This window comes from Chelon labrosus (assembly GCF_963514085.1).
Source record: "Chelon labrosus genome assembly, chromosome: 3".
Taxonomy (NCBI): Eukaryota; Metazoa; Chordata; class Actinopteri; order Mugiliformes; family Mugilidae; genus Chelon; species Chelon labrosus.
Genome location: NC_140339.1, coordinates 17,145,018 through 17,171,093, shown reverse-complemented (window position 1 = coordinate 17,171,093; position 26,076 = coordinate 17,145,018). Strand labels below are relative to the sequence as shown.

Below are 26,076 nucleotides of genomic sequence, written 5' to 3'. Positions count from 1 at the left end.
ATATCCGTCTACAATGCAACGTCCTGTTTTATTGCATATCCCTATGATGTTGATAGTTTCTATAGCAGTGGTGTCATAGCGATCATATTAAGAGGTGTTTTGAATAAGGATGGAGGGCTTTGAAGGCCTAGGTGGAAAATGCACGGCCCACCACTGCATTTAAATAAATAAGCAACAGAATTTCTCAAATGTTTGTCAAATTTTTATGAGTATATTCATATAGTACGTTGTTCCCGAAGTTCTTGAACAGCCTTATTCCCATCTCACAGTGATAACAGGCGGGGTCGGAGAGAGGCCAGACCAAGATATGGAACACACACGTCGCTGCAATGCAAAACTACTGCACATAAATTAAAATCATGCTTAATTCTCAAAGACTGCTAATATTTTCTGTGCTTTGAACACAAATGATAGATTTGATAGAACTGTTTATGTCCCCGATCGAGTTTTTTCCTTACATTCGGAGTTCACACATGCGACATTTGCGTCAAACCCCAGTGTTTCCTTTACACGATTAATGCGTCAGTTCTAAGTATTTCAATGTCCGAACCCCCATATGCCTCCATATACACACAAGACCTCCCTAACTACATCATTCCATCATTCAATAGATGTTTATAGCTTTCAAAAACATTCCTCATTGCTCAGCACGAGGTTGCACATGAACACACGTGAACACGCACATTCTCCAGCAAATGCGTGCCTGACCTTAAATCTGACTCTGACTTAAACCTCATTGTTTAGCCTTGACATCAAAGTAAAGAACGGGTCGAAATGACAAAAGGTATAGAAACTGACACAGGCGAATGGACGGAAAACACACACACAAGCATGCACACACCACAGAATAGTGATAGGTAACTACTGGCACCTTGTGGTGGTTTTAGAGAACCAGCAGTGCAGCTGAAACACATTCACCACGCTAACACCCTCATTATAAACAAAGTCTCTAAAAGTCATTACAAGTTTCCTCGGCGCTGAATATGAAAATATAAACAACAAAAGGGTTTTGTTTCCGTGTTTTATTTTAAAAAGCAAACTTTGCAGTGTTAACAAAAAAAGAAGCAAACAATCACATAATTGCAATACACCCTGCTAAATAAATAACAATGCCTCTAGTTAATCTGAAAGCATACCTCGCCGGAATATGCTGTTGTGAAGAAGCACTGTTGCCTTTTTGCTCACAAATTGCCCTATTTCCAGTGGTTGATTTGCTTTAGTAAACGTAAAGCTGCACAGACACGCTGCTGTCTCAGCAACAACAATCTTCAGTAGAAATGCAAATAGGTACACATGCAAAGCAAACCTCTGGCTAATTATACAGCCTTCTTACAAAGTCTGTGTCCCTGAGCGCTGGAAAAAAAAAAGTGTAATGCACAGCATCTGTGCTCATTGTAGCTTTAATACGGAATATCTCTGAGTTGCCAGGCTGCTGGAAAGATCTTAATAAAACTTTTTGTACACTAATTAAACAGTAACACAGAAGCACATGGACTCTCTGCTTTAAAATGTGTTGGTTTGGCAATTTTTCCACTCATTTAAAAAAACAAACAAAAACAAACAAGACAAGGGATAAGGAATACAAGGCTGTGTTAATATCAATACCAGAAAGGGTAAGCCATCAAACACATTGTGATTATCTGAAGAAAATATGTGCAGAGGCAAACTGAAAAATTGTCTTGGCCCCCCCATGAGAAAAAGTCTATGCATGTTGTTGCCTAGCCCCAACACCAAAGGTTGCCACTGCGTGTACATTATAAAACATTGTCTCCAAGACTAAAACTCTAAAGGTTTTGCAGTTTAGACAATTAAAACATTGGTAAAACACTGATGACATGTTTTTTTTTTTAACATATACAGTACATATTTTCATTTTCATCATCATATTCATTAGATTTTTCTCGAGATGGACACATTACCAAAAAGCACACACAAAACCTTACAAATGTAAAAAGTCACAAAACAAAATCCTTGTGCGATGACTGGGAAGTTATTTTAATTATTTCTTTTAAATATCTCTAAGGCACTAAAATAGAAGAAAATAGAAGCACTCTAAAATCATGTGTAAAAATGGTATGGCTCTGGCGTGGCAATGACTTGAATTTGCTAATTATATTGCAACGAGATGACAGGTGACAGATTTGCATTTTTCTTTTCTCTGTCACGCAAAGTTCACGGTTACGCTCGGTTTCAGTCGTCTTTTTTGTCAGAAGCGCTCTCTTCCTGATTCCCCTGTGAGCAGGCCTGGCCGGCCAGTTCCAGGTCCCCAGGGCATGCCTCCTGGATCGCTTGGTATCTCTGGAGCTCTAGGTAGGTTGTGAAGAGCTTGGCATACTCCGGGTGGGTCGTAGCGAAGGCCTGAAATTCGTCTGAAGAATCACAGGCACAGAGAATAAATACAGGGCGCAGTGCAGCATGAGGTACGGGAGGTGACATTATTACTGATAAAACCAGTGTTTCGTTTATTTACTGCACATATTGCCAGACAACGATGTATTGGTGGGGAATACAGTATGAGATTTAAAAACTAAAATGTAGCTTACTGAAGGTGATGAAACCAGAGCCATCAGCATCGATATCCTTGAAGAGCTTGGACATGTTTATATCTGACACACCCAGAGCAGAGCGCAGCAGAGCCGTAAACTCATCTCGGGTGATTTTCTCATCCTGATCTGTGTCGAACAGCTTCGCGAGAGAACAGAGACAGCAAAAGAAAAAAATAATAGGTATGTGCACATTCAGGACAAATAAAAGAGTTATTAAAAATGGGCAGATGGGTCAGGAAATCTTACCAAGAATAACTGGTATTTGGTTTTTATAAATCAGTTGTGCAAAAATCACATTTCAGCTGCATTACATAAGCACCAGAACTGTTTCATCCGACCTTGTGGTCAGCAAACTGACTCCATGCTGTTCACAACAGACAGACATTGTTAACTTGACGTTATCCAAGCCTTGCCTGAATGCTTCCTCTGTTCTTCCTACAGTACTGTTGCTACAGAGACAGTCGAGGCGGGGCTGGGAGATTTAGAGGAAACTTCAGTGCTGTTTTCTTTAGCTTATTATTATTATTATCTTTTTACATGTTGTACTAAAAAAGTAAGAACTTTTAAGTATACACTCTGTTTGTATATACATAAAAATTTACATATATCAATGTACAGTGAAAGCAGTTCTGAGATATAGTTATAAAATCCAGTCCTAAAACAATATCAGCAGGAAATCTATGATGCAAATGAATGAACGTGGAGAGTAACGTAACACAGCTTTCACATGCAAAAGAAGTCCTAACAAGAACTAGCTATTGTGAGACAGTATAGTGGACACCGATACATTTCCGTCTGCTTATATAGAGCATGTACTCAGAACACACAGTTCTGCATGGTAGTGTAGTAGTCATGTAGTCGCACAGCAGTAAGTGAAATAGTCATGAAACTGTAATTGTAACTATAAACTGATTTTTGTCCATGTCTTGTCCTACACAGGACTTTATTCCAGGAGACAGGAGTTCAAGTCCCACGTGGGATCATTACATTTTAGTTTCCTTTATACACTTAAGTGTTGTTTTGACTTGTTTTTTGTTTTAATGCCGCTCTTGTCTCTCAATTTTTAGGCTTGAGAAACACTCTACATTTATGAAAAGACCATGGTTGGGTTCAAATACACTTCTTTTTCAAATACTATACATGGTGGAGGCATGTTTATTTGTCTGCAGTATTCTTTGCTCAAATTACCCCCTGTGAGACGAATCCACATTCAAATAAACAGAAGTGAAGTTAATGGCAATAGAAGTCAGTTAAATTGCTTCAAAAATTTGCATCCCGGGGCACAAATCATTTAGTTTACAGAACATTGGTGTCATAAGATCATTTCTGTCTTACCTGGAAAGCCATTCGTAGAACATCTTCTGTATTCGCTGGACGACACAAGATAGTCACGCCGATGACGTACTCTCTAAAGTCAATGGTGCCGTCGCCGTTCTAGATAGATCAGAGAGATAGAAATAAGAATACCTGCGGCGTTAACTGTGCAGACGGAAGGATGTCAATGTCACAGTGTCACTTGACAATGCCTGTGCTACTATAGCGACAACTTAATGTAAAAACAAACTGCACATGATACAAATGTGTAGTGTTCAGTGTACTACATGCATCCCTCATGCTGGTAGTGATGAATGCAGAAGTGGAACAACAGGACCTGCATTAACCACATCAATACTAATCATTATCCAACTCAATAACTGCATCACTTCTGAACATTTGGATCTTTTTATAAACAGAGTGTATTTAATATGAATTCTAAAATCATATTATCTAATATATTGATTAATCTGTCTAATTAAAGGTGGATAATATACAAAACAGAAGTGACTTCTATAAAAGGGAATTCTCTACTGAAGTATGGGGCAAACATATTTTGGAGGATAAGGATTCTTTTCACTCGCTGAGCTGACTGTAAAAAAATGGTTTTCTGCTTTAAATCTTCTCTTCCCTCTCAGACCTCTGGCAGACATACGAGGAAAAAGTTCAGACTGCTTTGATCATAATTTTCTCTTTCAGGTGGCATAAATCCTTAACACTGTGATTGTCCTCTAAGTTTTACTTTCATTGCCGTGCATGCATATTAATCTGTAAATCACATATCAAGGGAGTTTCACAATATGTTGATTAACTGAAACACCGTGGCTTTGTGTCAACCAAAGGGACGCCAGTATTTTACTTTTTTAATGGGTCCAAGCTGCACTTGTTATTTAAAAAAACAATTAACCCATCAAATATTTAATACCCATGTCCCTCACCCTGTCAAACAGTGCAAACAGCTCCTCCAGGAGTGGGTTTACAGGTAGCTTCAGGAATTTGGCAAACTCCTCAATGTTGATGCGTCCTCCCTTACACGAGCTGGCCATGGATGCAAAACCCTCCAGCTCCTTCCTCATGTTGTCCCACTTCAGACTAGGTGAGCAAAGAGAGAATGAAAGATTAGGTGCGTTTCAGTATTTAAAAAAATAAAATAAAAATCCCTCCGTGGTGGTGCTTTGTGTGAGATGCTCTTACTTGAGCTTGCGACTAATTTTGGTGAACTCCACCAGGCCAGCCTCCATGGGAAGTGTTAGCTCGCCAGCTGAGATCATCAGGCGACAGTCTTCGTATGTGTGGTCCGTCACTGGAACCCCCAAGGCACTGAAAGCAGAAGGTTTGCATTCACGGTGGTCAGCTTGAATGTTAACTTTGTAATCTCCAGGGGGTACATCACCTTGACACATTATCACATGTGAGGTACAGCACAAAAGTACTCAACAGGGACAGGAATACAAATGTTTTGTCCCCTAAAAAGCTGAAAACCTGAATGGGCTGTACAGTGGACATGGCAGGGCTGTAGCCTCCCTGCTAACTGCTTTTGTCCAGCCAATTCCTTACTGTTATCAGTGGTATTACGTACATAGTTAGGAAAAAAGTGTATCAACACTTTTTTAATACCCCCCTGTTGTGCAGGTTAGTTAGATCTTACAGAAGGCGTCAATGTGGCTGGAATGAAATAAAACAGCTGAGCTTTAACTTTGCATATCACAGCTCAACAAACAAGTTCTGAGGCCTGAGGCTTTGAGTGTGTTGCTACTGGTTCAAATGACCTACACAGGACCTACAGGAAATGTGCACTTTTAAGCATGGGAAGTATTTGTGTAGCGTCTTTCAACAAGCACACAAAGTGCTTTACATAATACGTGACAGGCATAAGAACAAGCCAGACTCACTGGGCCATGGTTTCTCGCACTCTGCTGGCAAACAGCGCAGGGCTTTTCTTCTCCTCCTCCGTGGGGATGTGTGGAGGCAGGAACTGAGAAAAAGAACAAACAGATTAAGAAAGGTCAAAAGCAAGGTCAAACAGAAAGTCTACGCCTAAAGCTGGTATGAAAAGTAAGGAGGCCAAATCTACTCCTGCAGAAACTTGTAAGATTTTTATATTTGTTAGTCAGTTGGGTGGAGGCAAAAGAAGAATTTCATTGTACAGGGAAACCTGTTTCTATACTGTGAACGTGACAATAAACTCTTTAAATCTTGAATCTTCTGCCTCTAAAACAGTTGGGACTCATCAGAATATGGACATGGGCCTTCTGAGGGTGTCCTGTGGTGTCTGCAACAGAAGGTGGTTAGTGGGGGCCTTTGGGTCCTATGGGTTGAGGGGAGAAGCCTGATCCCTCGGGCTTGTTCCACTGCATCCTACAGATACCAGGCCAGGTCAACACCTTGTGCTGTTTTTCATGTTTTTTGAGTTGTTCCTAAACAATTTTTTTGTGTATGTGCCTGTGTCAGGCTGCCATCAAGGAGTGTCATTGCTATGGGGTGGGGGTGCCTGGTCTGGTCTAGGTGGGTGGTACATGTCTAAGTAACATCCACACGAATGCCAGGTCTAAACATTTCCCAGCAGAACAGTGCATTGTCTCAAGATGGTCAATATTATTTACTTCACCTGTCAGTGATCACAATGTTATGCCTGATCGGTGTAAGTTAACAGTGGATGATAAGCTACCCGTAAAACTGCACAAATAGTTTAAATCCAGCTTCTTCGCCTCATCGAAAAGTTACCCAAAACAACTAAAACGCTTACTGAACTAATTCCACTGTGCAAAATCAGAATGCTCCTTACCTCGATCTCTACTGTGGTGTATAGCTGGCACAGCGTCAGAAGCAACAACATCTTCCTGCACGAAATTCCAAGCAGAACAGTCTGTTGTATCACCCAGTAGTGACAAAAGGTGCCAACTCAATAACGTCTCTGTTACTTTAGTATACTATATTAACAGCGGACACTGCTTTCATAAAACATGTATATTGTAGGAGAAACATCAGAGATCTCCCAGAGGCACAACAGTATCAAAACATACTCACGAGCCGAAACCTTGCCAAGTCCAAGTCACTGTATCCTGAAGACAAAAACACAGCATAGAAATTCATAATACACAGAGATGGGATGATATATACATGTTAGGAAACTGCTAAGCTTTGATCAATCTTTGTGACTGTAGAGTGCAGTGGCATCTTTTATATGCGGTTCTCAAAATGTTAGAGGAGATTTATGCTATATCATCACATCACAATCACTCACCAGTGTGTTAGGATATCTCATAAGCACAGGTTGCACAGGGACCCCTGGGATAAATGCACCTAAAGGAGGGACGGGGAACACGCGTGCTGTAGTTACAAACGAAGCTGAATGGCTGTAAGACTGTGTGACTTTACCGTACTGGCATCCTGTTTGGTGAATATCAGTTAACAAGAAGGAAATGCTCAATCCAACAAGTGTAGTATCAAGTGTTCAAGTAGTTCAACTAGATGTCCAATAAGCAGCAGATGGAACTGTATTTAAGGTGTAGTATTGCAAAAAGACAAAGAAAAACATTTACACCACATAAAATTTGCATTTCATATCTCACCCTGTTTGAAAGTGATAAGACACGAGCGATTTGTACACGTTCCCTCCGGAAATATCAGCACCTAAGAGACAAATCGCCGTCACTTGTTGTTAAAATCATGCACTCTATAATGTTTTACGAAGTATGCAATGTCTTGCTGCTGCTGCTGCCCACAATATACAGTAAGCTTCTGAATTAATTCCGAGTCATCACAGACGTTTCGCTTTTACTCAGCAATTACAGCGAAAAGCCAGAAAGACATGACGTGGTCTCCCAACACTGAGAACAGAAGCTTTGAAGCAAAACCAACATCTTGAGGTTTCTACGACCTTGTTTTCTCTGCAAGCAAAAAAAAAAAAAAAAAAAATCATGCTAACACTTGGTTAAGGCGTTAAGTAAGGGCGGCGTCGTGACAAACCTGCGGCCAGCGGCCTCCTGACTTGGCTCTGCTGTCAATCTCTTGGATTGTGTTCCTTCTGGAGTCTGGGTCCTTTCTGGACACGAGGACTGGCTGGAGACAACGCACAAACCCTAAAGAGAGGGCGAAACACCAGCATTAGCATACACGCTAAGAGGAGGAAAATGATCATTGTTTTTTATTGATTATTTCATGTGCAGCTCTGGGTTGGTTATGTTGTTTATTAGTGTTAAATAGGTCACAAATCTCTCTCTGTCTCTACTATCGTGAAGATAGAAGGAGAAGTCATATTTATAATGTCCATGGCACATGTTCACTTCAAAAAGTAGTATCTTAGTTATGATAACAAGGGTCTAGGTCAATGACATTTCTAAACCCCTCAACTGATAAATACCCAACAGTAGTCAGCCTAACTAAATGACTATCCATTACAATTCTTATAAGCCATCTGTAAATAAGCACATGCTCATAGAGGGCGTGAAACTGTGCACTCAGAGGAAGGCAGCCTGACACATTTTTTTTCTCAAGTTCACACGCACTATGGAATGAGTTACACTTCCTTGGGGCCCACACGCCTTCACTTTCCTGTCCTGAAACAACAGTGCAAACGAAAAGTGTCTCACTGCCAAAGATGGGCGTAGCCAGGTTCTCGACGCGGGACACGGTGGAGGGCAGGCCGGCCACGATGCACACGATCCCGTCAAAGAACGTGGAGTGGGGGGCCACGGCCAGGATGGGGGCCTCGCTGCTGTTGACCTGCTTACCCTTAACCACCACTCTGAAGCCCATGCAGAAGTAGTAAGCCCTCCCCAAGGCAGCCATCAACCTTCGACACATAAACCTGCACGCGACAAAAAAAAAAAAAAAAAAAAACAGTAATGGAGGATATTTTGTCTAAAGGAAAACATGTGTATCTTGCACTTTCATCCAGCAGTGCAAGATTTAAATTACATCAGCAATAAATACATCCTCTTTCCAGATATTTATATTTGTAAGGTATTTTAGATACTTTTTTTTGGTTAATCTTATAAATGCTTTTTAACCAATGCACCGAATGAATGTGTTTTAGAAACAGGAAGAATTGCACCATCTTGTACTATTATGTGACCCAGAAATTGCAGCCGATGTAGTCTTCAACGTTACTTCATCGGAATTTTGAGAATGAGCAAAAGGCAGAACGGAGACTTCGTAACACTGTGAGGAAATGACAAGTGGCAGTGCGGAACTTTTAAAATGTGTCCAGAGAGCACAAACGTGTGACCACCGAAAGCTGCATTAAATCTTGCGAAAAACTGGTCAGGAAGTTTAAAGGGGCAGGACACGGGATTTAGAATAAAAAGCTTTAACTTAACCCATTACCTCGCCAAGTTATTATAGCTAAGACAGGGCCCCTTTCATTATGTCAATAATGAGCATATACTGGTCTATAGTAGACTGTGAGAGTACTATACAGCCTGTGAGTTGACAGTGGTGGTGAGAATGAGTTCTAATCTTGCAAATGATAAGGGGAGAGTGGTTTAAAAATGCACAGGCCTACAACTTTGAATGTCGATTATCAGTGGGATCAGCAATACATGGTTTTCATGTCAGAGGGTTTTAACCTGAGAATATCTGAGCACATGAACCGCAAAGCTATTAATATGTTAACCAAATGAGATAAGCTCTTCTCTTGTTTCTGTCAGTCACCTGCACCATATAGTCATAAACATACAATATGTGATAAGCGTGGTGGTCTAAGGTCAGAAAAAGCAAGCAACCGTGCAGCAGCACCTACTCTACACGCACAGCAAACCTGTTTGTTACACTGTAACTTCAACACTTAATTTCAGACTTAATTGTGCGCATGCACTCTCTAACATGTCCAACTGGAGGACACTTTAACATGATTAGACATGATAATATTACAATTAAGATCCTCTCATATTACTACTAAGCATTTGATGTCGTGTTTTCTGCAAGTCAAAGGATGAATTGCATTTTCAGTTCCCATCACGCTGCCCCCACTAACACCACCGACTATTTCCTTCCTGAGAACTGAGGGGAACCGAGCTAATGTCATGCTAGCGGGGCAGATACAATCTAGGAAAGTGTGATTCAGCAGACGAGCATGCAGCTGCACATTCTTCAGGTCACGTCAGGCAGAATTATTTTGAGAATATGCTGCTTCTGTTCTGCTTTCCTGTCCAGTTTATGAAGCCAGGAAATGCAGTTACTCTGATGCTTCTTGCTCACTACTTTGGTAGTGAAACAAAACTGTTTTGTTTTTTTTTGTTTTTTTTAAATAAATCTCTGCATGTTTTGGTTCTAAAGGGCTTATAAAAGGGTTTGCAAGTACTCCCTCTTTACAGGTGAAGCATGATGATGATGAAAGTGAGATATCTGTGGTTGCTTTGACAACACAAAATGTTTGCATGACACTGCAGTGTTAAAAAAAAAAAAAGCAAAAGAGAAGTTAACAGAGTTCAAGTGTGACCAAGATACACACTTCGTGCTTGATAATTCTTTTTTTGTCAGTGTTATTTTTGATAGTAGGTCTGATGTCAAAAGCGCCGAGTCAACAATGCGTGGGCAGCTCCGAGGGAGACTGTGTTGCAATGGGATGGTGTCTGTAGCCATAGTTACCGTCTCCAGCCTGTCATTGGCTCCACGGCTCCTTTCAGAGGATGCTTGAAGGTTATCAGGACAGACACTGGCCATGTCACCAGCAGAACCAGGGACAGGAGGACGGCGCGAACGGGGACCAGGAAGATTCCCAACAGGACACACTGCATGGAGAGGGGTACACATAGTACATTCACGCCACAAAGTTACAGGCCTACATCGAACAGCTGCAGCCTGAATATCCGCTGGCTTTGCGAAGCTCGGAGGGATATATGCGCGAGTCTAGAAAGCCACATCACAGGACAGCTTTCTAGAAACCAAAACAACGAGTCTCATTGTCCGCGCTGCAGTTTACAAGCCTATTGCCAAAGCCTCGCAGGAGAAGATTAGAGGCCCTGGGTTACACGCTTTGGGTGTGTGTGTGTGTGTGTGTGTAATCTCACACATCTGAGACGCGCTGTGTTAACCAAATGCAATGATGACTAGCCTATGTCATTTGAGTCCAGTGAAGGTGTATCGCTTTTGAATCATACTCACTTTGATGACGGCAGCTTTGGTTAGTTTCGTGTCCTGCACAAACGGGTTGATGACCGCAGGCAGGAGCAGAGATTGTTGCCTCGGCAGGGCGAATACTCGCTGCGGCGGCATTGCAGTCCGGTCAACGAAGAGGTGGAGACGACTAAAGAAAAAGAAGGAAACCTTGCAGCAGGGGCGCCGTTATGTTATCATCTCACTTCCTCAACAGGGCCTTTCTCTCATTTCTCTCCAGTGTGAGACGATGTTGACACGGCGAGCGCAGAGCAGCAGCGAGTGAGGAACCGGGCTGCCGCGGAAAGCTCCACCTCCAACGTGGTTGCAGCAGGGGTCGCGTCCTGTCTGTGTGTTTTTGTTGTAAATTTGCATCGATTCCTCTCTTATGTGAACTCTCACTGTGGATCTCACAGGGATTTTATCTCGTGTTTGCCTTTTGCACATTTTTAAATCAGACGAGATCAAAACGTCGTTTTATGTATATTGTGAAGGGGGCACAGGTGAGAAAATATGTTGCAATAAATGCACAACAAAGTACAAAAGATAATAGTAGATCTAATAATATACAATTATCACTATGGATAAGATTTTAAGAGAATAATCTCAACGTGATTACCAGTTCTTAAAATGTCCACAAGATGGCGCAGTTTCATAACAAGTTTTTATAGGCTGTGCAATGCCCTAAAAAAGTCTTTTTGCTTTACTCTTTTAAAGTACTATTTTGAGGTACTTTCATTTTTGCAGCCTCAAACTTCTGCTTCACGCTATTTTAGGTAGAAATAAATTAGAATTTTAAGCCTAGACTTTGTTACTTTGCATCGGCTGCTTACTTTTTGCTTGTAGCCTGAACTACCCAGGAATATGTGGTGTAAATATTTACAACATTTAAATTTTCTTTAAAGGCGTGTCTATCATGATTATAAGTAACATACATATCATCATGAACCCTGGCAGGGTCATTCTACTTGGATCCTAAATACTTTTGCTTATACGTTTAGGATGAATTTAATGAAAAGATCAAGGCCTGTGTAGTTTATTATATTGACCATCTTTATTAACGACAGTAACAAAGTGCACAAGCATTAAAAACAACACAATGACTATATTGTTAAAAACCCAGGAAAGAAAAAAATAATATATTTTTATTAAAAAAAAAAAAAAAGATAAACAAACAATACTACTGCGGTACTCTTGTCATGATTCCATCATGCAGCAACCCTATACAGCCTCTAGAGGCAACCTGTGCCATTAATCCTTCTGTACCATTAGTGAAGGGAAATGCAGCATGGAGTTGCCATGGCAATAATTTGGTCTCCATACTGTGTAGTTCCCTTGTACAGTCCTATACAAAGTGCTAACCAAATGAAGCATAATGTGTGCCTGCGGATACTACTTTGTGACATCCAGTGGATACCAAGTCGCCCCATCAGACAGTTACACAGAGTATAAAATATATGTATATAGGACTATATGCAAAAAGCAATCTCTAAAAGCACCATTTTCGGTCACATCGTGCAAATTCATTCTTTTCAAATGTATTGCACAACAATCAGAAAATCAAAAAATTAAAACGGATACATTTATAAAATTGCATTTAGTATACTGGACATAGACGTACTTCTAAGCCAACATGAATTCATTGACAGCCTTTCAGAATCAATTTCGTATAAAACGGCAATATCTCACAGCACAGCATCGCACTGCGTTTAATGCAGTGTGGACATACCTGATGTCTGATTTTTAAAACAAATGAACAAAAAAAATATATAAAACAATAAATCAGGGGGTACATATTGTAACAAATCTGCATCAGCATAACAATTCACACAGAAATATAGCAAACATCCAGTTGCGTATGTTCAGCCTGTCTAGAAGGTCAAAGCTGGAGGCTGGTTATACAGGCTGGAGGGGCATGTGCCCCACAGAAGCGTGCAGAGTTGCCAGGATAAAAACTTACAACAGTGTGCACTGCGGCGACCTTAAGTTGTGTGTGATACTACGACAACGTCCTTGCGAGCCGAGGCCATCATCGCGGGTATTAGCCAGTTGCAAGGCATTTTGGGAGTGCTCAGCAACCGAGCCAGTCCTTTGTGATTTCTCCCAACTTGACGATCTTCAAGCTGCTGTCTTCTAGTTTGAAATAGTGGCTGCCTTTGAAGAAGTAGCTGTAATCTGTTGAAGGCAAGCACAAGTACATCAGGTTGAAATATTCATATTTAAACACAAATTTAAACATATATTTAAACATATTTGAATATGTCATTTTTAAAACAATCAATCAAGCTTCTGTAAAACTGCATAAACAGAATGATTAGTTTCAATCAAGGTGACAAGGACTAAAATACCCAATCAGGCTCTGCTGAGCCACAGTCAAGCCTCCCTCTCTCTGAATTATGCTAATCAGGAAGCATACAGAAGCGCCTCTGTAAAGGGTCACAGACTTGCTTTACATAAATATGCTTGTGTGAAAAATGGGCTATTTGATGCTCACAGTAGTGTGTGTATGTTAGTAATGGAAAAATCCCAGGTTGCTAGCCATAGGCAAAAATCTGCATAACCACCACTAACCTCAGGGATACATGGCTGACGGTCTCAGAAGGAGTTTACTGGTGGTGACAATTCACCACTGATTATGTCTTTCACTGTAGCAGCAATGCCATTTCCTCCCGCAGGCAAAATGAACATAAACTCTCATGTGTTGTTCACTCACAGCAAATTAAATCATTGTGCAAGCAAGATAGAGCAACTGTACTCCCCCACTAACTGTCTCCTATCATCATCAGACCACAGATCACTCCTTAAATTTACAACTACTCCCTTTTGGTCTGTTTTATTTCTTCACATTCTGTCATTCAGTCAGTTCCTCTAAACAGTTCATTTCTGGTTAGATGGCGTCATTGCTTGTTTTGTTTTGGTATATGAGGGGTTTTACTGACAGGGGCACTGCTCCAGACTCACTCACAGAGAGAGCCTGGATTTTGCTGCGATGTTACAAAAAGGAATGCAAGACTAGTAAACTAGCTCACATAAAAACAGCAGTGTCGTAATCGAGACATAACAACCACCCCCACAGAAAACATTTTCTACCAGCTTTAGGATTCAAACAAAGGGTCAGGGCCAGGAAGCCTTTTACGAACTGTGATCCATGTTGGTTTATGTTTGCACATTTGTTATAGGTAGTTTTAAGAGTGGCTGCTACATTAGGGTGGCACAGATTAAAATACTTTTTATCAAGGATAGTTTCTCTCCTTTTAGGTAGTTACTATAATGCTAATGTATGATCAAACGTAAATTTTCCTAAAAAGTTTCGTTTTAGTTAGGTATTTGATGCTAGAGAAACAGGATGTGACCTCATGATGACTACCAGTTGCCCTGCTAACCGCTCCGTAAAGCGGTCCTGTAGGGCCATGAAAGTAGGAACAAATAAATAAATAAATAAATACAGAGTATAATTCAATATTTCTTTGTAACTGATGTAGGTAGAGCAGAGCACAGCGTTAATCAAACGAAAACTTGAGCGAGTCTAGAGGAAGTGTGGGCGGGTCATCGATAACGTGGCTCCACTTTCGGACCATAGCGCATAGACTCTGGCTCCAAGCCTGCAAGATGGTGCTGCCCGTATCCCCAGGAAAGTAACGTGAGTTTGGCCAATGCAAGGAAGTGGGGGCGCATCGTCCATATTTATATACAGTCTATGCCTTAAAACCACTGCTGATTGGAAGTTATAGTGGAAAATATGCTTTAACTGTGTGGTATACTTCAGAAAATGGTTTCCAGTAATGTCAGTATAAACTGTAGCAAAAGACCATGCTACAACCATGCAGCCTTGCACAGATCATTTCATGCACAGCATTTTTCAAATTATACAGAACCTCTCAAAACACAAATTATGTAAAAAAGAGGTTGTTTTACCAATGCCATTAAGACTGAAGGCGGCGTCGATGCCATCTGGGATACCATTCCAGGACTCGGCGATAAGTTTGGGGAAGCCAGGGTCCATTGTCTTCCTATCTTCATCATATCTGCACACAAAACAATTAAAGTGCATATTTTAAGAAGCAGTTCAGTGTTGCATACACAGGAAGGCATGCTTTCCCTTGGAGATAAAACAGTAAAAACACGAACACTGTGAATTCTAATGTTGTGCAAGCACTAACAGAGCTTCACAGTGCAGTTGGGGCACACCTAGCACTAACTCAATCCAGACGCAGATTCCACAATACAGCAACAAGAGGCAAAGGCATCAACAGCACAAGCTAATGTGAGTCACACAGAGACTGTAAACTCATAGATGTTGCTTGAACTTTCCCTCTCCTTACCGCCAGAATTTGTCCCCAGCAAACAGATAAGTCTTCTGGTTCTTCCTAAAATTGAAGGCGGCGTCGATTTGCTGCACGTCAGCGGGGAGGTCAAGGCTGGAGAGTCTCTTGGGGTAGCCTCTCTCCAACTGATCAGCTTTGTAGACCCACATCTCGTTGCCTGGGATGGGGGGAAAAAAGTAAAGAATGGTACAACCGCAGCTCAAGTAATGCCAGAGACATACTGTATGCTATACTAAGTGGTAAGTATTTTAACACAGGACTTTCAAATCAATGTTTTATCCATTATTATAATGAGATCATCTCTCTCTTTGTATCATGCAAATCTCATCAGAATTCAGGAAAGCTGTCATATTAGTAAAATGCTGGGAATGTTTCATAAACCACTAATAACTATGGTGGAATATCTCAATGTCCCAAGAGTGCACACCGCAAACAAGAGAGCTCAGCCAACATTCCTGCTTCTCCTAAAGTTTCAGGTTGAAGAAATGGCTGACCATTAAGAGAAAGGCATCCAACCAGTAAAATAGTGAAAGTCTCTTTATTACTCATTGTAAGTGGATCTATTTACCATTTAGAAAGATCTTAACTGGCTGCTTTTTTTTCACAGTTTTCTTGTATTCTAGCAGCGTACCTGAGAAGAAGACAGTTTTTTCCTCCAGTGGGTTTTCGTAAGCTGCATCTATCTTGGTAGGCAGGTCAGGCCAGTAGGTGGCCACGAGCATAGGGCCGCTGGGCTTGCCTCTGAAGTTGACTGACCTGAACAGGAACCTGGCAGAGAGAGAATGAGTGGGTGAGCGATCGTGAGGTGGATGAGCTGGAGAAGAACTAGGAGAAAGAGAGTGAAAGACGAACTGAGGGGGCTGAGGTGAGGGGAGAGAGGGGAGAGAGGGAGCATGTGTGTGTGTGTGTGTGTGATGGGGGGTTTAGCTTAGTGCAAGTGCTTCACTGGCCGAGCCAGCCACAATGGCCTGATTCATGAGCATCTGGTTCTCGTTAGGACTGAGGCTGGAGACGCCAGCGGAACAAGACCCATCTTGCCCGGATTTCCAATACACAGCTGCACAACAACAGCAGCTTCCCAAACTCTTTTCCACTGACCTATTTTTTAGAAGGAAAAAAGATCTGCCGAGTGACGTTGCCGATAAAACTCAACTTACGCACACGAACAGTGTGCATACATGACACATGCCCGGCGCTTCGTTTATCAGGATGAAAGATGAGACATATTCCAGTCGCAACTAACCGTGTATGAATTTCATTCCTTTAGCAGCGCTCTTGTGGAGCACTTTGCTAAGTTCGTGTCATGCACCAACAATATCCAGAGGGTTTTCAGTCTGTATCAGAGCTTTCGTTTAATCCTTTCCTCCCTCAGTCCTCTCTTCCTGTATGTATTCAATAAAAAGGGAAAAAAAGGTTTGCCTCGGGGCCTGTGAAAAGGACAGACATACAGGATATGGCAAGAGATTTCTTCAAATAACTGCAAATGTTTTAGATTATTGAAAGCATATCAGGTTTTTTGTCTTACCCTTATTCTTGTACTTTATGAATATATTAAGCAGTAAGAAAAGCAGTATGTATTACATTTACCTTTTGTTATTTACTGTTATAACCGTGTTATAACTGTGTAGTAATGCAGGTTGTTGATTATTTTATAATGCAATCATGGAAGAGCCATTCAACATATTTACATTCAGTTTTTATCTCTATCTCTAGTTTTTATCTAGTTGGTCATTTTTATCTGTAGTGCGCGGAGTCCGCCACCTTTGCGCTGGATTCACATTACCTATACAGAATAATAGATTCACAGAAAACTGATTCATGCATGGTGTAAGCCTTGACCTTGTCTGTTCATCTTCAATAAAATACTACACTACAGTCTTTTATAGCGATTTTTCATCAGCAGATTCAAAACTCAGGGCGGCACAGTGGCGAGGTGGTTAGCACTGATGCCTCACAGCAAGAAGGTCACCGGTTCGAATCCATTTCTGTGTGGAGTTTGCATGTGCTCCCTGTGTCTGCGTGGGTTCTCTCCGGGTACTCCGGCTTCCTCCCACCATCCAAAGACATGCTCATTAGGTTAATTGGTGATTCTAAATTGGCCGTAGGTGTGAGTGTAAGTGTGAATGGTTGTCTGTCTCTGTGTGTGGCCCTGCGATGGACTGGCGACCTGTCCAGGGTGTACCCCTGCCCCTCGCCCGATGACAGCTGGGATGGGCTCCAGCAGACCCCCGTGACCCTTAACAGGACTAAACGGGTATAGAAGATGAATGAATGAATGATTCAAAACTCCCAGGTAACCAAGCTTAATACTGTACGGACTGGTATTGTGTGGAAAACTGCCCATGCTTGAGTCACTTCTTTGTTTGGTTGTGCTGCTGATGGATACACCTTTTGCTCCTCTGGAGTACAGTTTGTCAGAAATAAAGCAAAGTTGCTACAGCAAAAATTAATCAGGACTGAAATTTGAAGGATTGCATTGCAAACAACTTCTATAGCCTCTGTTTTGTGTGCAAGCACATGAGCAGACAGTATGTCACTTTGATTGGATCTAATCAGCAGGGTGGCCGTACTGTTACTATGAGACAGACGTTATAATTGCCCTCTCCTTAAGCCTCCAGACAGACAGACTTTATGCTGAGCTCAGGGAGTGCTCCGAGCATTACTCACGGCTTCATGTCAAGATTTGTCCGACATCATAAATTTGCTGAGTCAGGAGAAAGACAGATTCCACTTTTACAATGGGATAGTCAAGTGAGCTTTAGCCCCTGAGCCCAGGGGGCACTGCTCTTTCTGTGAAACTGCAGCATACAAACCTGACAGGCCTTCAGCTCATTAAAATCAAATCGACAGGTCCATACTGAGACAGAACGTACTGCAAGTTCACTTCTGTGCATTCAGTCCTCTGTAAAATTTCAGCTTTGAATTTGTGGTGCATCAAATTAAAAATTACTTGAAAACCTCACACAGTGCATCTACCTGAGCCAACAAATTTGCTTAGCATTGCCAGACATGAAGCAAATATACAATGAGTCAACCTAGTAACCATAGTATCTGCAGCTTTTGTTTGCCAGTGTCCATGTGCCTTTACTCACTAACAGTAAACCATTTCTATGGGTTGTGACAGTTCAAACGTCTGTTTAAACAATCAAGTTACAGCTAACAAAAAAGAGGAATAGTTCTCTAATTCAAATAGGGAATATAATCATCATCCAGGCTACCGCCACCCAACAAGTATTTACATCTGTAGCACAGTTAACGGTCACAGGATAGAAGAAGACATATGTTTATCTTTTCATTTCGTTCTGAATCTTTAACCCGCTAGAGCTTAGAAGAGAACCGAGTTCCAGCTCAGCTCGATTTACAACAACTGGGCCAAGATTTCATGGTCCGCAGACCGCTCTGGCAGTTTCTGTGCTGCCGTGCCGATCACTGCAACTGTGTGGAAGAGAGCCACAGCAAGGTAAAAAGTAATTCTGCATTAAAGCAGGGCTTGTGAGCAGGACTGTGGCGTGATTCTCCCAGTTTCTCACTCAAGGTTTTCAGTGAGGCGAACCAAGCTGTGAAAGAGTAGACTCTTGTACGGTGGTCTGCAGGCCTATTTGTTTTGGACTCTTTTCCAAAATGGCCTCGACAGATGTACAGCTCTGTTAACCTTGAAGTTAAAAAGACCCAACGCGGCTAGAACGTTATTTGTGTTTTCTATCAGTTCCCTTTCTGCCATGTCATTGTTTCTGTGACTCTCAGAGGAATTTGTCTGTAACAAAGTTCAGCTGTTGTGAAGAAATGGTCACCTTCCTGCGGGAAAATGCACTGACTCACAAAGACTGTTGCCTGAACCACAGCGCTTCATGGAACTCCTCTTCCACACAGGGTCTGCCAGTAGACGTGCACTAAGCTTACCAGACTTTGGATTCACTGGCGCCGGTGGAGAGGAGGACTGCAGACTGTGTTTATGAGTGATGACTACTTTGGTTGTCACTGCACGAGTGGAAGAATAGTTTGCTTCCCCCTCTTACTAATTGTCACAACATGAAACAGGCATTTAAACCGCAATGTGCAAGTGGCACAAGACTGCGATATGAGAAACGATAATTTACAAGAAACCTCACGTCACACTGCTCATTGTTTACGGAGAAACGATTATGAAACTGGTTGCTGGGTGCTCTGTCTCGATTACAGTAGACAATAAAATTAGAAGTAGACTGTTTGGATTTGTTTGCCATTCTTTCCGTACATCACTGTTGGGATATTCAACCAGGCTTTGGCAAACGTCACATTTTAAGATGCACAGATCTAGTGGTAACATTATGGATTATTCAAGCAGCTTGTTAAAACTCATGGATTATTTGCTGTTATTTCCAATAACATGTTAAATTTAAGTGTAGACTATATTTAGATTTTTCTCATATTTAGACTATTTTTCAGAATTTTCTCAAAGCCTCCACGGCAGTTACATCGCAATTATGTGTGACTTAAGTGTCAATTAATCAATTAAAGTGTTGAGGTAAAATTACTGTTTTCGTCAACGGAGTTCGTTCAAAGAGAGTGATGTAACGGCTTCTGTCCACCTTCAAAAAAGCCTGTCTGACTACTAGACATGGTAGACCTGTGATAAAAGTCTATGTATAGTACACACTTAAACACATACGGAACTAAAATACACAGTGCTCCTGACGCCATCGCAGCAGATCAGGTCTTGGTCTTCTGTCTGCTTCAAACTGGGGTCGTAACTTATCCGTGGATAAGTACCTAATACATGCACTTGAAAGAAAACAAACTATCCCCTTGATCTCGCATATGTACACTCTCTGAAGTCTTGCTAAGACAATATTAGGACATCCTGGTTAAAATGAGTACCTGTCTTTGAAGAAGAATGTCTCTCCTCTGATTTGTGCTACAGCATCAAAGATAACTGGCTCTCTACAGATGTCCATTGGAGTGACAGGGCCCTGGGTTGGAGGCAAAGGCTTGCCTGTTGCCGCACCTGTTGAGAGATTTACAGTGGTGTTTAATCTTTGAGAGTAATTACACAGTCGTCTTCATGTGAGAAAATCTTCTTATTTTTGGGTATTTTGGTCTCATATTACAAACCCTCTCACCATAGAGCTCCTGGATGCCTTTGATGTCATCGTTGGACAGTCTGAAATCTTTAGTGAAAGTGTAAACTGGGGCCATCAATGCTCCGGGGTCCTGAGAGTGCTCCAAACCAAGGGCATGACCAAACTCATGAGCTGCCACCAGGAACAAACTGTAGCCTAGGCACAAGTCAGTATAAATGAGTATCTTATATGCTTCCACAGGAAATAATACAGGTTTATTATCATTTAATTCTTTAATTCCAGCAATTCAGACTGACGGGCAGATGTCTAAACTTATCCGACCTTTTGGTGTATTTTCTTGCTTGTTGTGAGATAAAAACATAACATGTTGCACTGGATTTTGTGGTCAGTCCACTTGGCTGCTATTCTGAGAACAGCAAGAACTGTACACAAAACTATAGGCCTTTATACCTTGGTCAGGACAGAAACCCCATTTGCGGTCATCGTCATAACTCTTGGTGACGGCGCACCACATCTTGCCGTCGCTGCGTCCAGAGGTGGTGCAGGAATCATAGGTGTCTCCCAGAAAGGTGAAAGGGAAGACACAAGGGCTCCCTTCAGCGTTTCCTCCCACTGTTGACATCGCTGGAGACAGAAACAAAAGGCAAAGCTGTAAAAGTGAAATGTGCTGTGAACTTAGTTCACTTCGTTGTGCTATGAACTCATTCAGCTGCCAAAATGCTTCTCCAGAAAAGTTTGGTGTGTATACTGTGAAATGAGCACAGATGCTGTTGAGAACGGCGCCATGAAAGCAGCTGGCACAACACATAACATCAATACCTAATCCACTAGGCACAAAACCAAAAAGCACCCGCCCACATTGATTTTCTTTCAAAGAGAGATCATTTTCAATCTGGCAACACTAGTTCTTTGCAGATTTTTTAATAATTTCTTATTCAGCTCAGGGGCAAGGCTCTGCAGCAAAGCTACATTTCTGATCATTTCAAACAAAAAACAAATGAAAGCCCTAAAGGTTGCTTAATGGTTTGTACCTCCCCCTATCTATGGCTCTCTCAACTTCTCTACCTCAACCCTAAAAGCAGTGCCACTGACAGAATGGAAAATAAGCTCCGGCACTGCACATTAAAATACTTTCACAGCCATTTAGTCGACCGCAAGCAAGACCGAAAACCCCAGCTGGAGAATTCCTGTAGACCCACACACGGCAGGGCACCATACACTGCACATCAAAATAAACACAGCCCAAATGTAAAATGTAATATATATCAAGACACCAGACCAGTATGAACACGTACAGTATGTGAACATTTTTACTTGGCAGAAGATCGCTGGCAGACGGTTGAGGAAAACCTACCAGTTTCGGGGCAGAAGCCATAGGTCTTGTCGCGGTCATAGTCCTCAGTAGTGGCACACCAGCGATAGCCATCGTCTCTGCCTTGGGTGGTGCATCCGTCGTACTTCTCCCCCTGAAAGTTGAAGGGGAATTTGCATGCAGCACCCTCTGCATTTCCACCAAGGGTGAAGAGCACTGTAAACATATACAGTGTTAGAATATAACGGCAAATAAAATTATAAACAATAAGATTTTACAAGTTTTGAGTTTAAGTACAAGTTAAGGTGCCCAGTCAAGAAGAGAAATTCAAATACAGGAAACGTCAATACAAAAGCTTGAGCTCCAGTAGAAACAGGCCTCACTCGTGTTTCCATCATATAAAACAACTTAGTACATGTGTACTTTGGCAGTTGGTTATAATGGGCGCGTGATCGTGTTAGTACCATGGACAGCAACACAACACAGATAAACAAAATGTTTGACAAAGCCGCATGTTTAAAAGTGGGGCAGTGACTTGGAAAAGAAATGTTCCATAATCCACTCCGAACAAAGACAACACTCTCCTGGCATACTGTTCAACCTACTTTCTTCTCGTCCAAACTCAGCAGAGCTGCCTTGGATATAGCAATAGTTTGATATGAAGTACTGCCATGCCAGTATTGAAACACTGCTTTTCTTTACCAAACTGCAAAAATGCTTCGCCTGGCTCAATAAGATGCAAGTAGGGCATGATAACAATGTGGCTACGGTTGAGTGTGGCCACAAAATCGTAAAAACTTCACAAACACAAGAAGGCAAAATGGATGAGGAGACATCTAAAAAGGAGAGCCTTACATTCGTGAGGGCAGAAGCCGTATTTGCCGTCCTCATCAAAGTTGTAAGTGGTGGAGCACCACAGGAAGCCGTCGTCGCGGCCCTGGGGTGTACAGCTGTTGTACTCGGTGCCCATGAACAGGAAGGGGAATTTACAGAACTCCCCGTCGGCATTGCCAAACTTCGCCTTCACCACTGTGAAGAAACGATAAAGACTCATAATGAGGCCTTTTCATGGGCAAGCTCTTTTACTATAAATCATCATTACCATCAGCCGTTTCTCTGAAACCGTAATTTTGCAATTAAGGTTGGGTTTTGTGCAAGGACCAAATAAAACACCAAACAGTATAATCTAAAATCCTCATGATTTGTTACGTAAAAGCACGAAAAAGGCATGGTTATAAAATGAGACAACAGCTCATCTTAGACATCTGTTCTGAGATTTTTTTTTTTTTTTTTTTGCACCAGAGGCAGGAAAAATAGGTTCATAGATTATGTCTGCACAATTATAAATCCATACAGAAGGATATGAATAATGGAAAATACTCTGAGTAGAACTATCTGGGTCAATGCGTGTGCAGATACGAATGTGTATGGTGCAACTGAGATTTTTGTTTTCTATTCGTCTTCCAGATGGCTGTGGTTTGTCATATCAAGTGCCAGAAAGTTCACACAAAGTTAAGACAATCAAAACAAAGTATCTGAAAGGAATAAAAAGCGTTATCAGCGTCAAAGATCATCTGGTGTCTATTAAAGCTGTTAAATTATATTGATCCCTTTCATTTCTTTTTAATTAACAACATCCACGTATCTTTACAAACATTGATACAAATGATCTACTAGTGAACAAATCACAACTGTTGTAGTGAATAAAACAGTGCAGTTTATGCAGCACATTTTCTTTTTCTTTCTTTTTTTTTGGTCTCCTTTACCTTGCCCCTCTCCCAGTGTCCACTGCTCGTCATCATCAAAGTGGGAGTCTCCCCCAATTCCTGGCCCCGGGGCAAAGGCATGAGCCAAGAGGCCATCCTTGCCGTCAAAGGGGTAACCGTCTCCGTGCTCTGTTCGGGAAAATCAGTCAACATAAAGCAGAGGGGAAAAGATTTGAAACTGATACTGAACGTGTGAAGCTTCAGGCTATTTCGTGACATGTTTGTGTTTCACATCATCTGAAGTGGAAAGCTTTTACTTGTGTTCCTCTTTAATTACTGGATTATTTCTCGACGGGGTCAGCCCTGGCTAGACGGACTGATATTACAACACTGTGAGTAAATACCAAATGGTTATTTTAGCTGGAGTGACCGGGACGGCCTGAGTTAAGACCACAATTCCCGCTGTTTTATGAAGTGGTCCTGAAATGTAACATGACAGGGTGCAGAGTCACTGCAACAACATGCACGTTATTGCTCCTTACACTTAGTACACTTAGTCTTGGGTAGTGTGTAGGGTAGTGTTCATCCATTTCCTGGTTATCGGAGTACTTAAATCTAAACTCTTTTAATGTTAAAGGGGGATTTCATTTCTGTGCCAAAACACAAATGTGAGAGTTATACTGAGAAGGCTATTTTGAGGGCATATAGATCTAATTTGTTCATGAATGAGTTTTTCAAATATCAAATATGGTTTCTATATAGTCTCTTCTCTATACACAAGGCATACCATTGCGACCAAAGTTGATCATGATGTCCGCCTCGCCGTCCATGATGCGGGTGAAAGAGAGCGGCGTGACATCACTCCAAACTTTGAAGGCTCTGAAGAAAGCATCGTTGATGACTTCCTCATCCAGGTCGGGAGTGTGACCCAGGATTCTACAAAGTTATCGCAGAGTGGTATAAATAAGACGGATGAAGAAAACAGAAGAAAAAAGTGGCAACCCTTTGAGCGGCGCATTTTGCAGAGCACGTAGGCCTATCACTAGATCTCCTTTCTCTCCTAAGTATCATGGAAAACAAGTTGGCCAATAACACTCTATGAGTCATCTGTGAAAGTGCTTCCTGAGACAATGTTCATCTGGCCGCAAACCCTGCTTCTCTGTCTGTCGTTTTCCTAAAAAACAGTCTAAGATTTCGTAGTTGTTGTTGCCTTTGGCTTGCAGGCTTCCTCGCAAACACGCAGGCAGACGGGCTGGAATGATCAGGACACACAAAGCCGCAGATATAAATAAACTAAACGCACATTGTTGTAGACCTCAGAGGAAAAAGAAAACAAAGGGCCTGACACATACTGCGAAGGAATGCTGGTGTTAGCAAGACATGATGAGATGCAAGGGCTTCAGACTGTGTGGATGGGGGTGGGGTGAGCTGGAGTTTGACGAGCGGGTGGATGAGTTTAAGAGGTCAGGAGGGGGCAAGTATTATTTCTCAATGCCCCTCTCCACAGGTTTGATTTATGGGTGGGAGGGGTCAAGACTGGCAAACATCATTATGTACAGTAAATCGGGAGGATCTAAAATAACTAGTTTTGGATCTAGTTTGGTACATTAAACCTCCATGATATCATTATTCAAACACTACTCCCATCATAAAACAATCCATCAATGTGTAGGTACCCATGTTAGTTCTCTGACCTGTATGTGATGTCGTTCTTCTGCCACATGGGTTTCCTGTGGAAGAAGTTGTAATTGGCCACATCTGGGACGCCACAGCGGGGCTTTTTCATGATCTCCACAGTCTTGGAATCGATCTCTCCGGTTTCTTGCAGAGAGAAGAACTTTTGCATTTTCTTCAGGGTGTCCTTGAGCACCATTAGGTTACATCTGTCTTGTGGGCATCCATAAAACTTATTCAGATAGTGCTGAAGGAGAGACACAACAGTGGTTTAAAATATCGCAAAACTAACAACATTTATAATAAATAGAACTACTCCCCAGAAGTTCTTGTGCATCATGCGTAAAAACCCAACTGCATGCCTCGCTTAGATATATTTTCACATGCAAAAAAACAAATCAAAAAAACTCACCAGAGCAACTTCTTTGTCTGTTCTGGGTGTAGTGTCGTCTCCAGGAAACCTGATAATAGGAGAAGGTCGAGCATTTGCTACTTGAAAAGCGATGAACTGCAGCAAAAACACTTTGAGAACAACCCGACGACAACTAAATATCGTCGGATAGCCCATTTTCCCTCTGCTTAACAGTACTTTAGGTGTGGTAAATGCCGTTCGCTCTGCGCTGCAGTCCTCTCTGCCCCGTCAGCTTGTGTTGCCTCAGCTCCTCTGGAGTTTTTTTCTCCTTAACGGGACATCCTGAGCCTCGGCTCTATGAACTTTCTCAGTTTTGCTTGCACATGCACTTTTTCCCCTCGATACTTTCTGCGCAGTCTCCAGGTTGGGAAAGAGGAAAGGGGGGGGCTGCGAAGCAAACACATGATGATGCACTTGTGGTTACATTTCTCACTCATCTGTGTCCATACAAGACTAAAAACCTAAGATGAGAGCAGAGAAAGTTTTTGACAGAAAAACATGTCGCCTCAACCACTGTTATGTTATATCAAACTTCAGCACTCACTCAAAAAGTGTAAATAGGTCAAATGATGCCTGACAGTCTTCTGTCTGTATCTGTAGGGGAGAGACACAGAGAAAGAGAGGGAGAG

General features: G+C 41.8%; 2 protein-coding genes across 2 annotated transcripts; both read right to left on the bottom strand.

Annotated features, from left to right (window-relative positions):
• Positions 1-1,017: 1,017 nt before the first annotated feature.
• Positions 1,018-11,408, bottom strand: lpcat2 (lysophosphatidylcholine acyltransferase 2). The gene is made up of 14 exons (XM_084541326.1): positions 10,968-11,408; positions 10,452-10,594; positions 8,453-8,670; positions 7,830-7,942; positions 7,433-7,493; positions 7,105-7,163; positions 6,888-6,922; positions 6,646-6,700; positions 5,753-5,835; positions 5,055-5,180; positions 4,799-4,952; positions 3,882-3,980; positions 2,544-2,685; positions 1,018-2,369 (listed from the first exon to the last, which is right to left on the bottom strand). Exons 1-14 carry the CDS (start codon positions 11,076-11,078, stop codon positions 2,191-2,193), a joined length of 1,578 nt encoding a protein of 525 aa, XP_084397452.1. The 5' UTR covers positions 11,079-11,408; the 3' UTR covers positions 1,018-2,190.
• A 582-nt stretch (positions 11,409-11,990) lies between these two features.
• On the bottom strand, positions 11,991-25,780 carry mmp2 (matrix metallopeptidase 2). The gene is made up of 13 exons (XM_084541981.1): positions 25,448-25,780; positions 25,056-25,282; positions 24,149-24,297; positions 23,422-23,550; positions 22,511-22,684; positions 21,698-21,871; positions 20,794-20,967; positions 20,383-20,538; positions 20,141-20,267; positions 15,915-16,051; positions 15,281-15,440; positions 14,874-14,983; positions 11,991-13,133 (listed from the first exon to the last, which is right to left on the bottom strand). The coding sequence occupies exons 1-13, from the start codon at positions 25,601-25,603 to the stop codon at positions 13,030-13,032; spliced, it is 1,977 nt and encodes a 658-aa protein (XP_084398107.1). The 5' UTR covers positions 25,604-25,780; the 3' UTR covers positions 11,991-13,029.
• Between the last annotated feature and the right edge of the window lie 296 nt (positions 25,781-26,076).

Coding starts and splice junctions, on each gene's coding strand:
- lpcat2 (XM_084541326.1), bottom strand. CDS start 11,078: ATGCCGCCGCAGCGAGTATTCGCCCTGCCGAGGCAACAATCTCTGCTC. Junction 7,494..7,829: donor CAGGAGGCCGCTGGCCGCAG/GTTTGTCACGAC, acceptor TTTGTCTCTTAG/GTGCTGATATTTCCGGAGGG. Junction 6,701..6,887: donor ACTTGGCAAGGTTTCGGCTC/GTGAGTATGTTT, acceptor AATTTCGTGCAG/GAAGATGTTGTTGCTTCTGA.
- mmp2 (XM_084541981.1), bottom strand. CDS start 25,603: ATGGGCTATCCGACGATATTTAGTTGTCGTCGGGTTGTTCTCAAAGTG. Junction 25,283..25,447: donor CAGACAAAGAAGTTGCTCTG/GTGAGTTTTTTT, acceptor TCTCTCCTTCAG/CACTATCTGAATAAGTTTTA. Junction 23,551..24,148: donor GATCAACTTTGGTCGCAATG/GTATGCCTTGTG, acceptor TTTCCCGAACAG/AGCACGGAGACGGTTACCCC.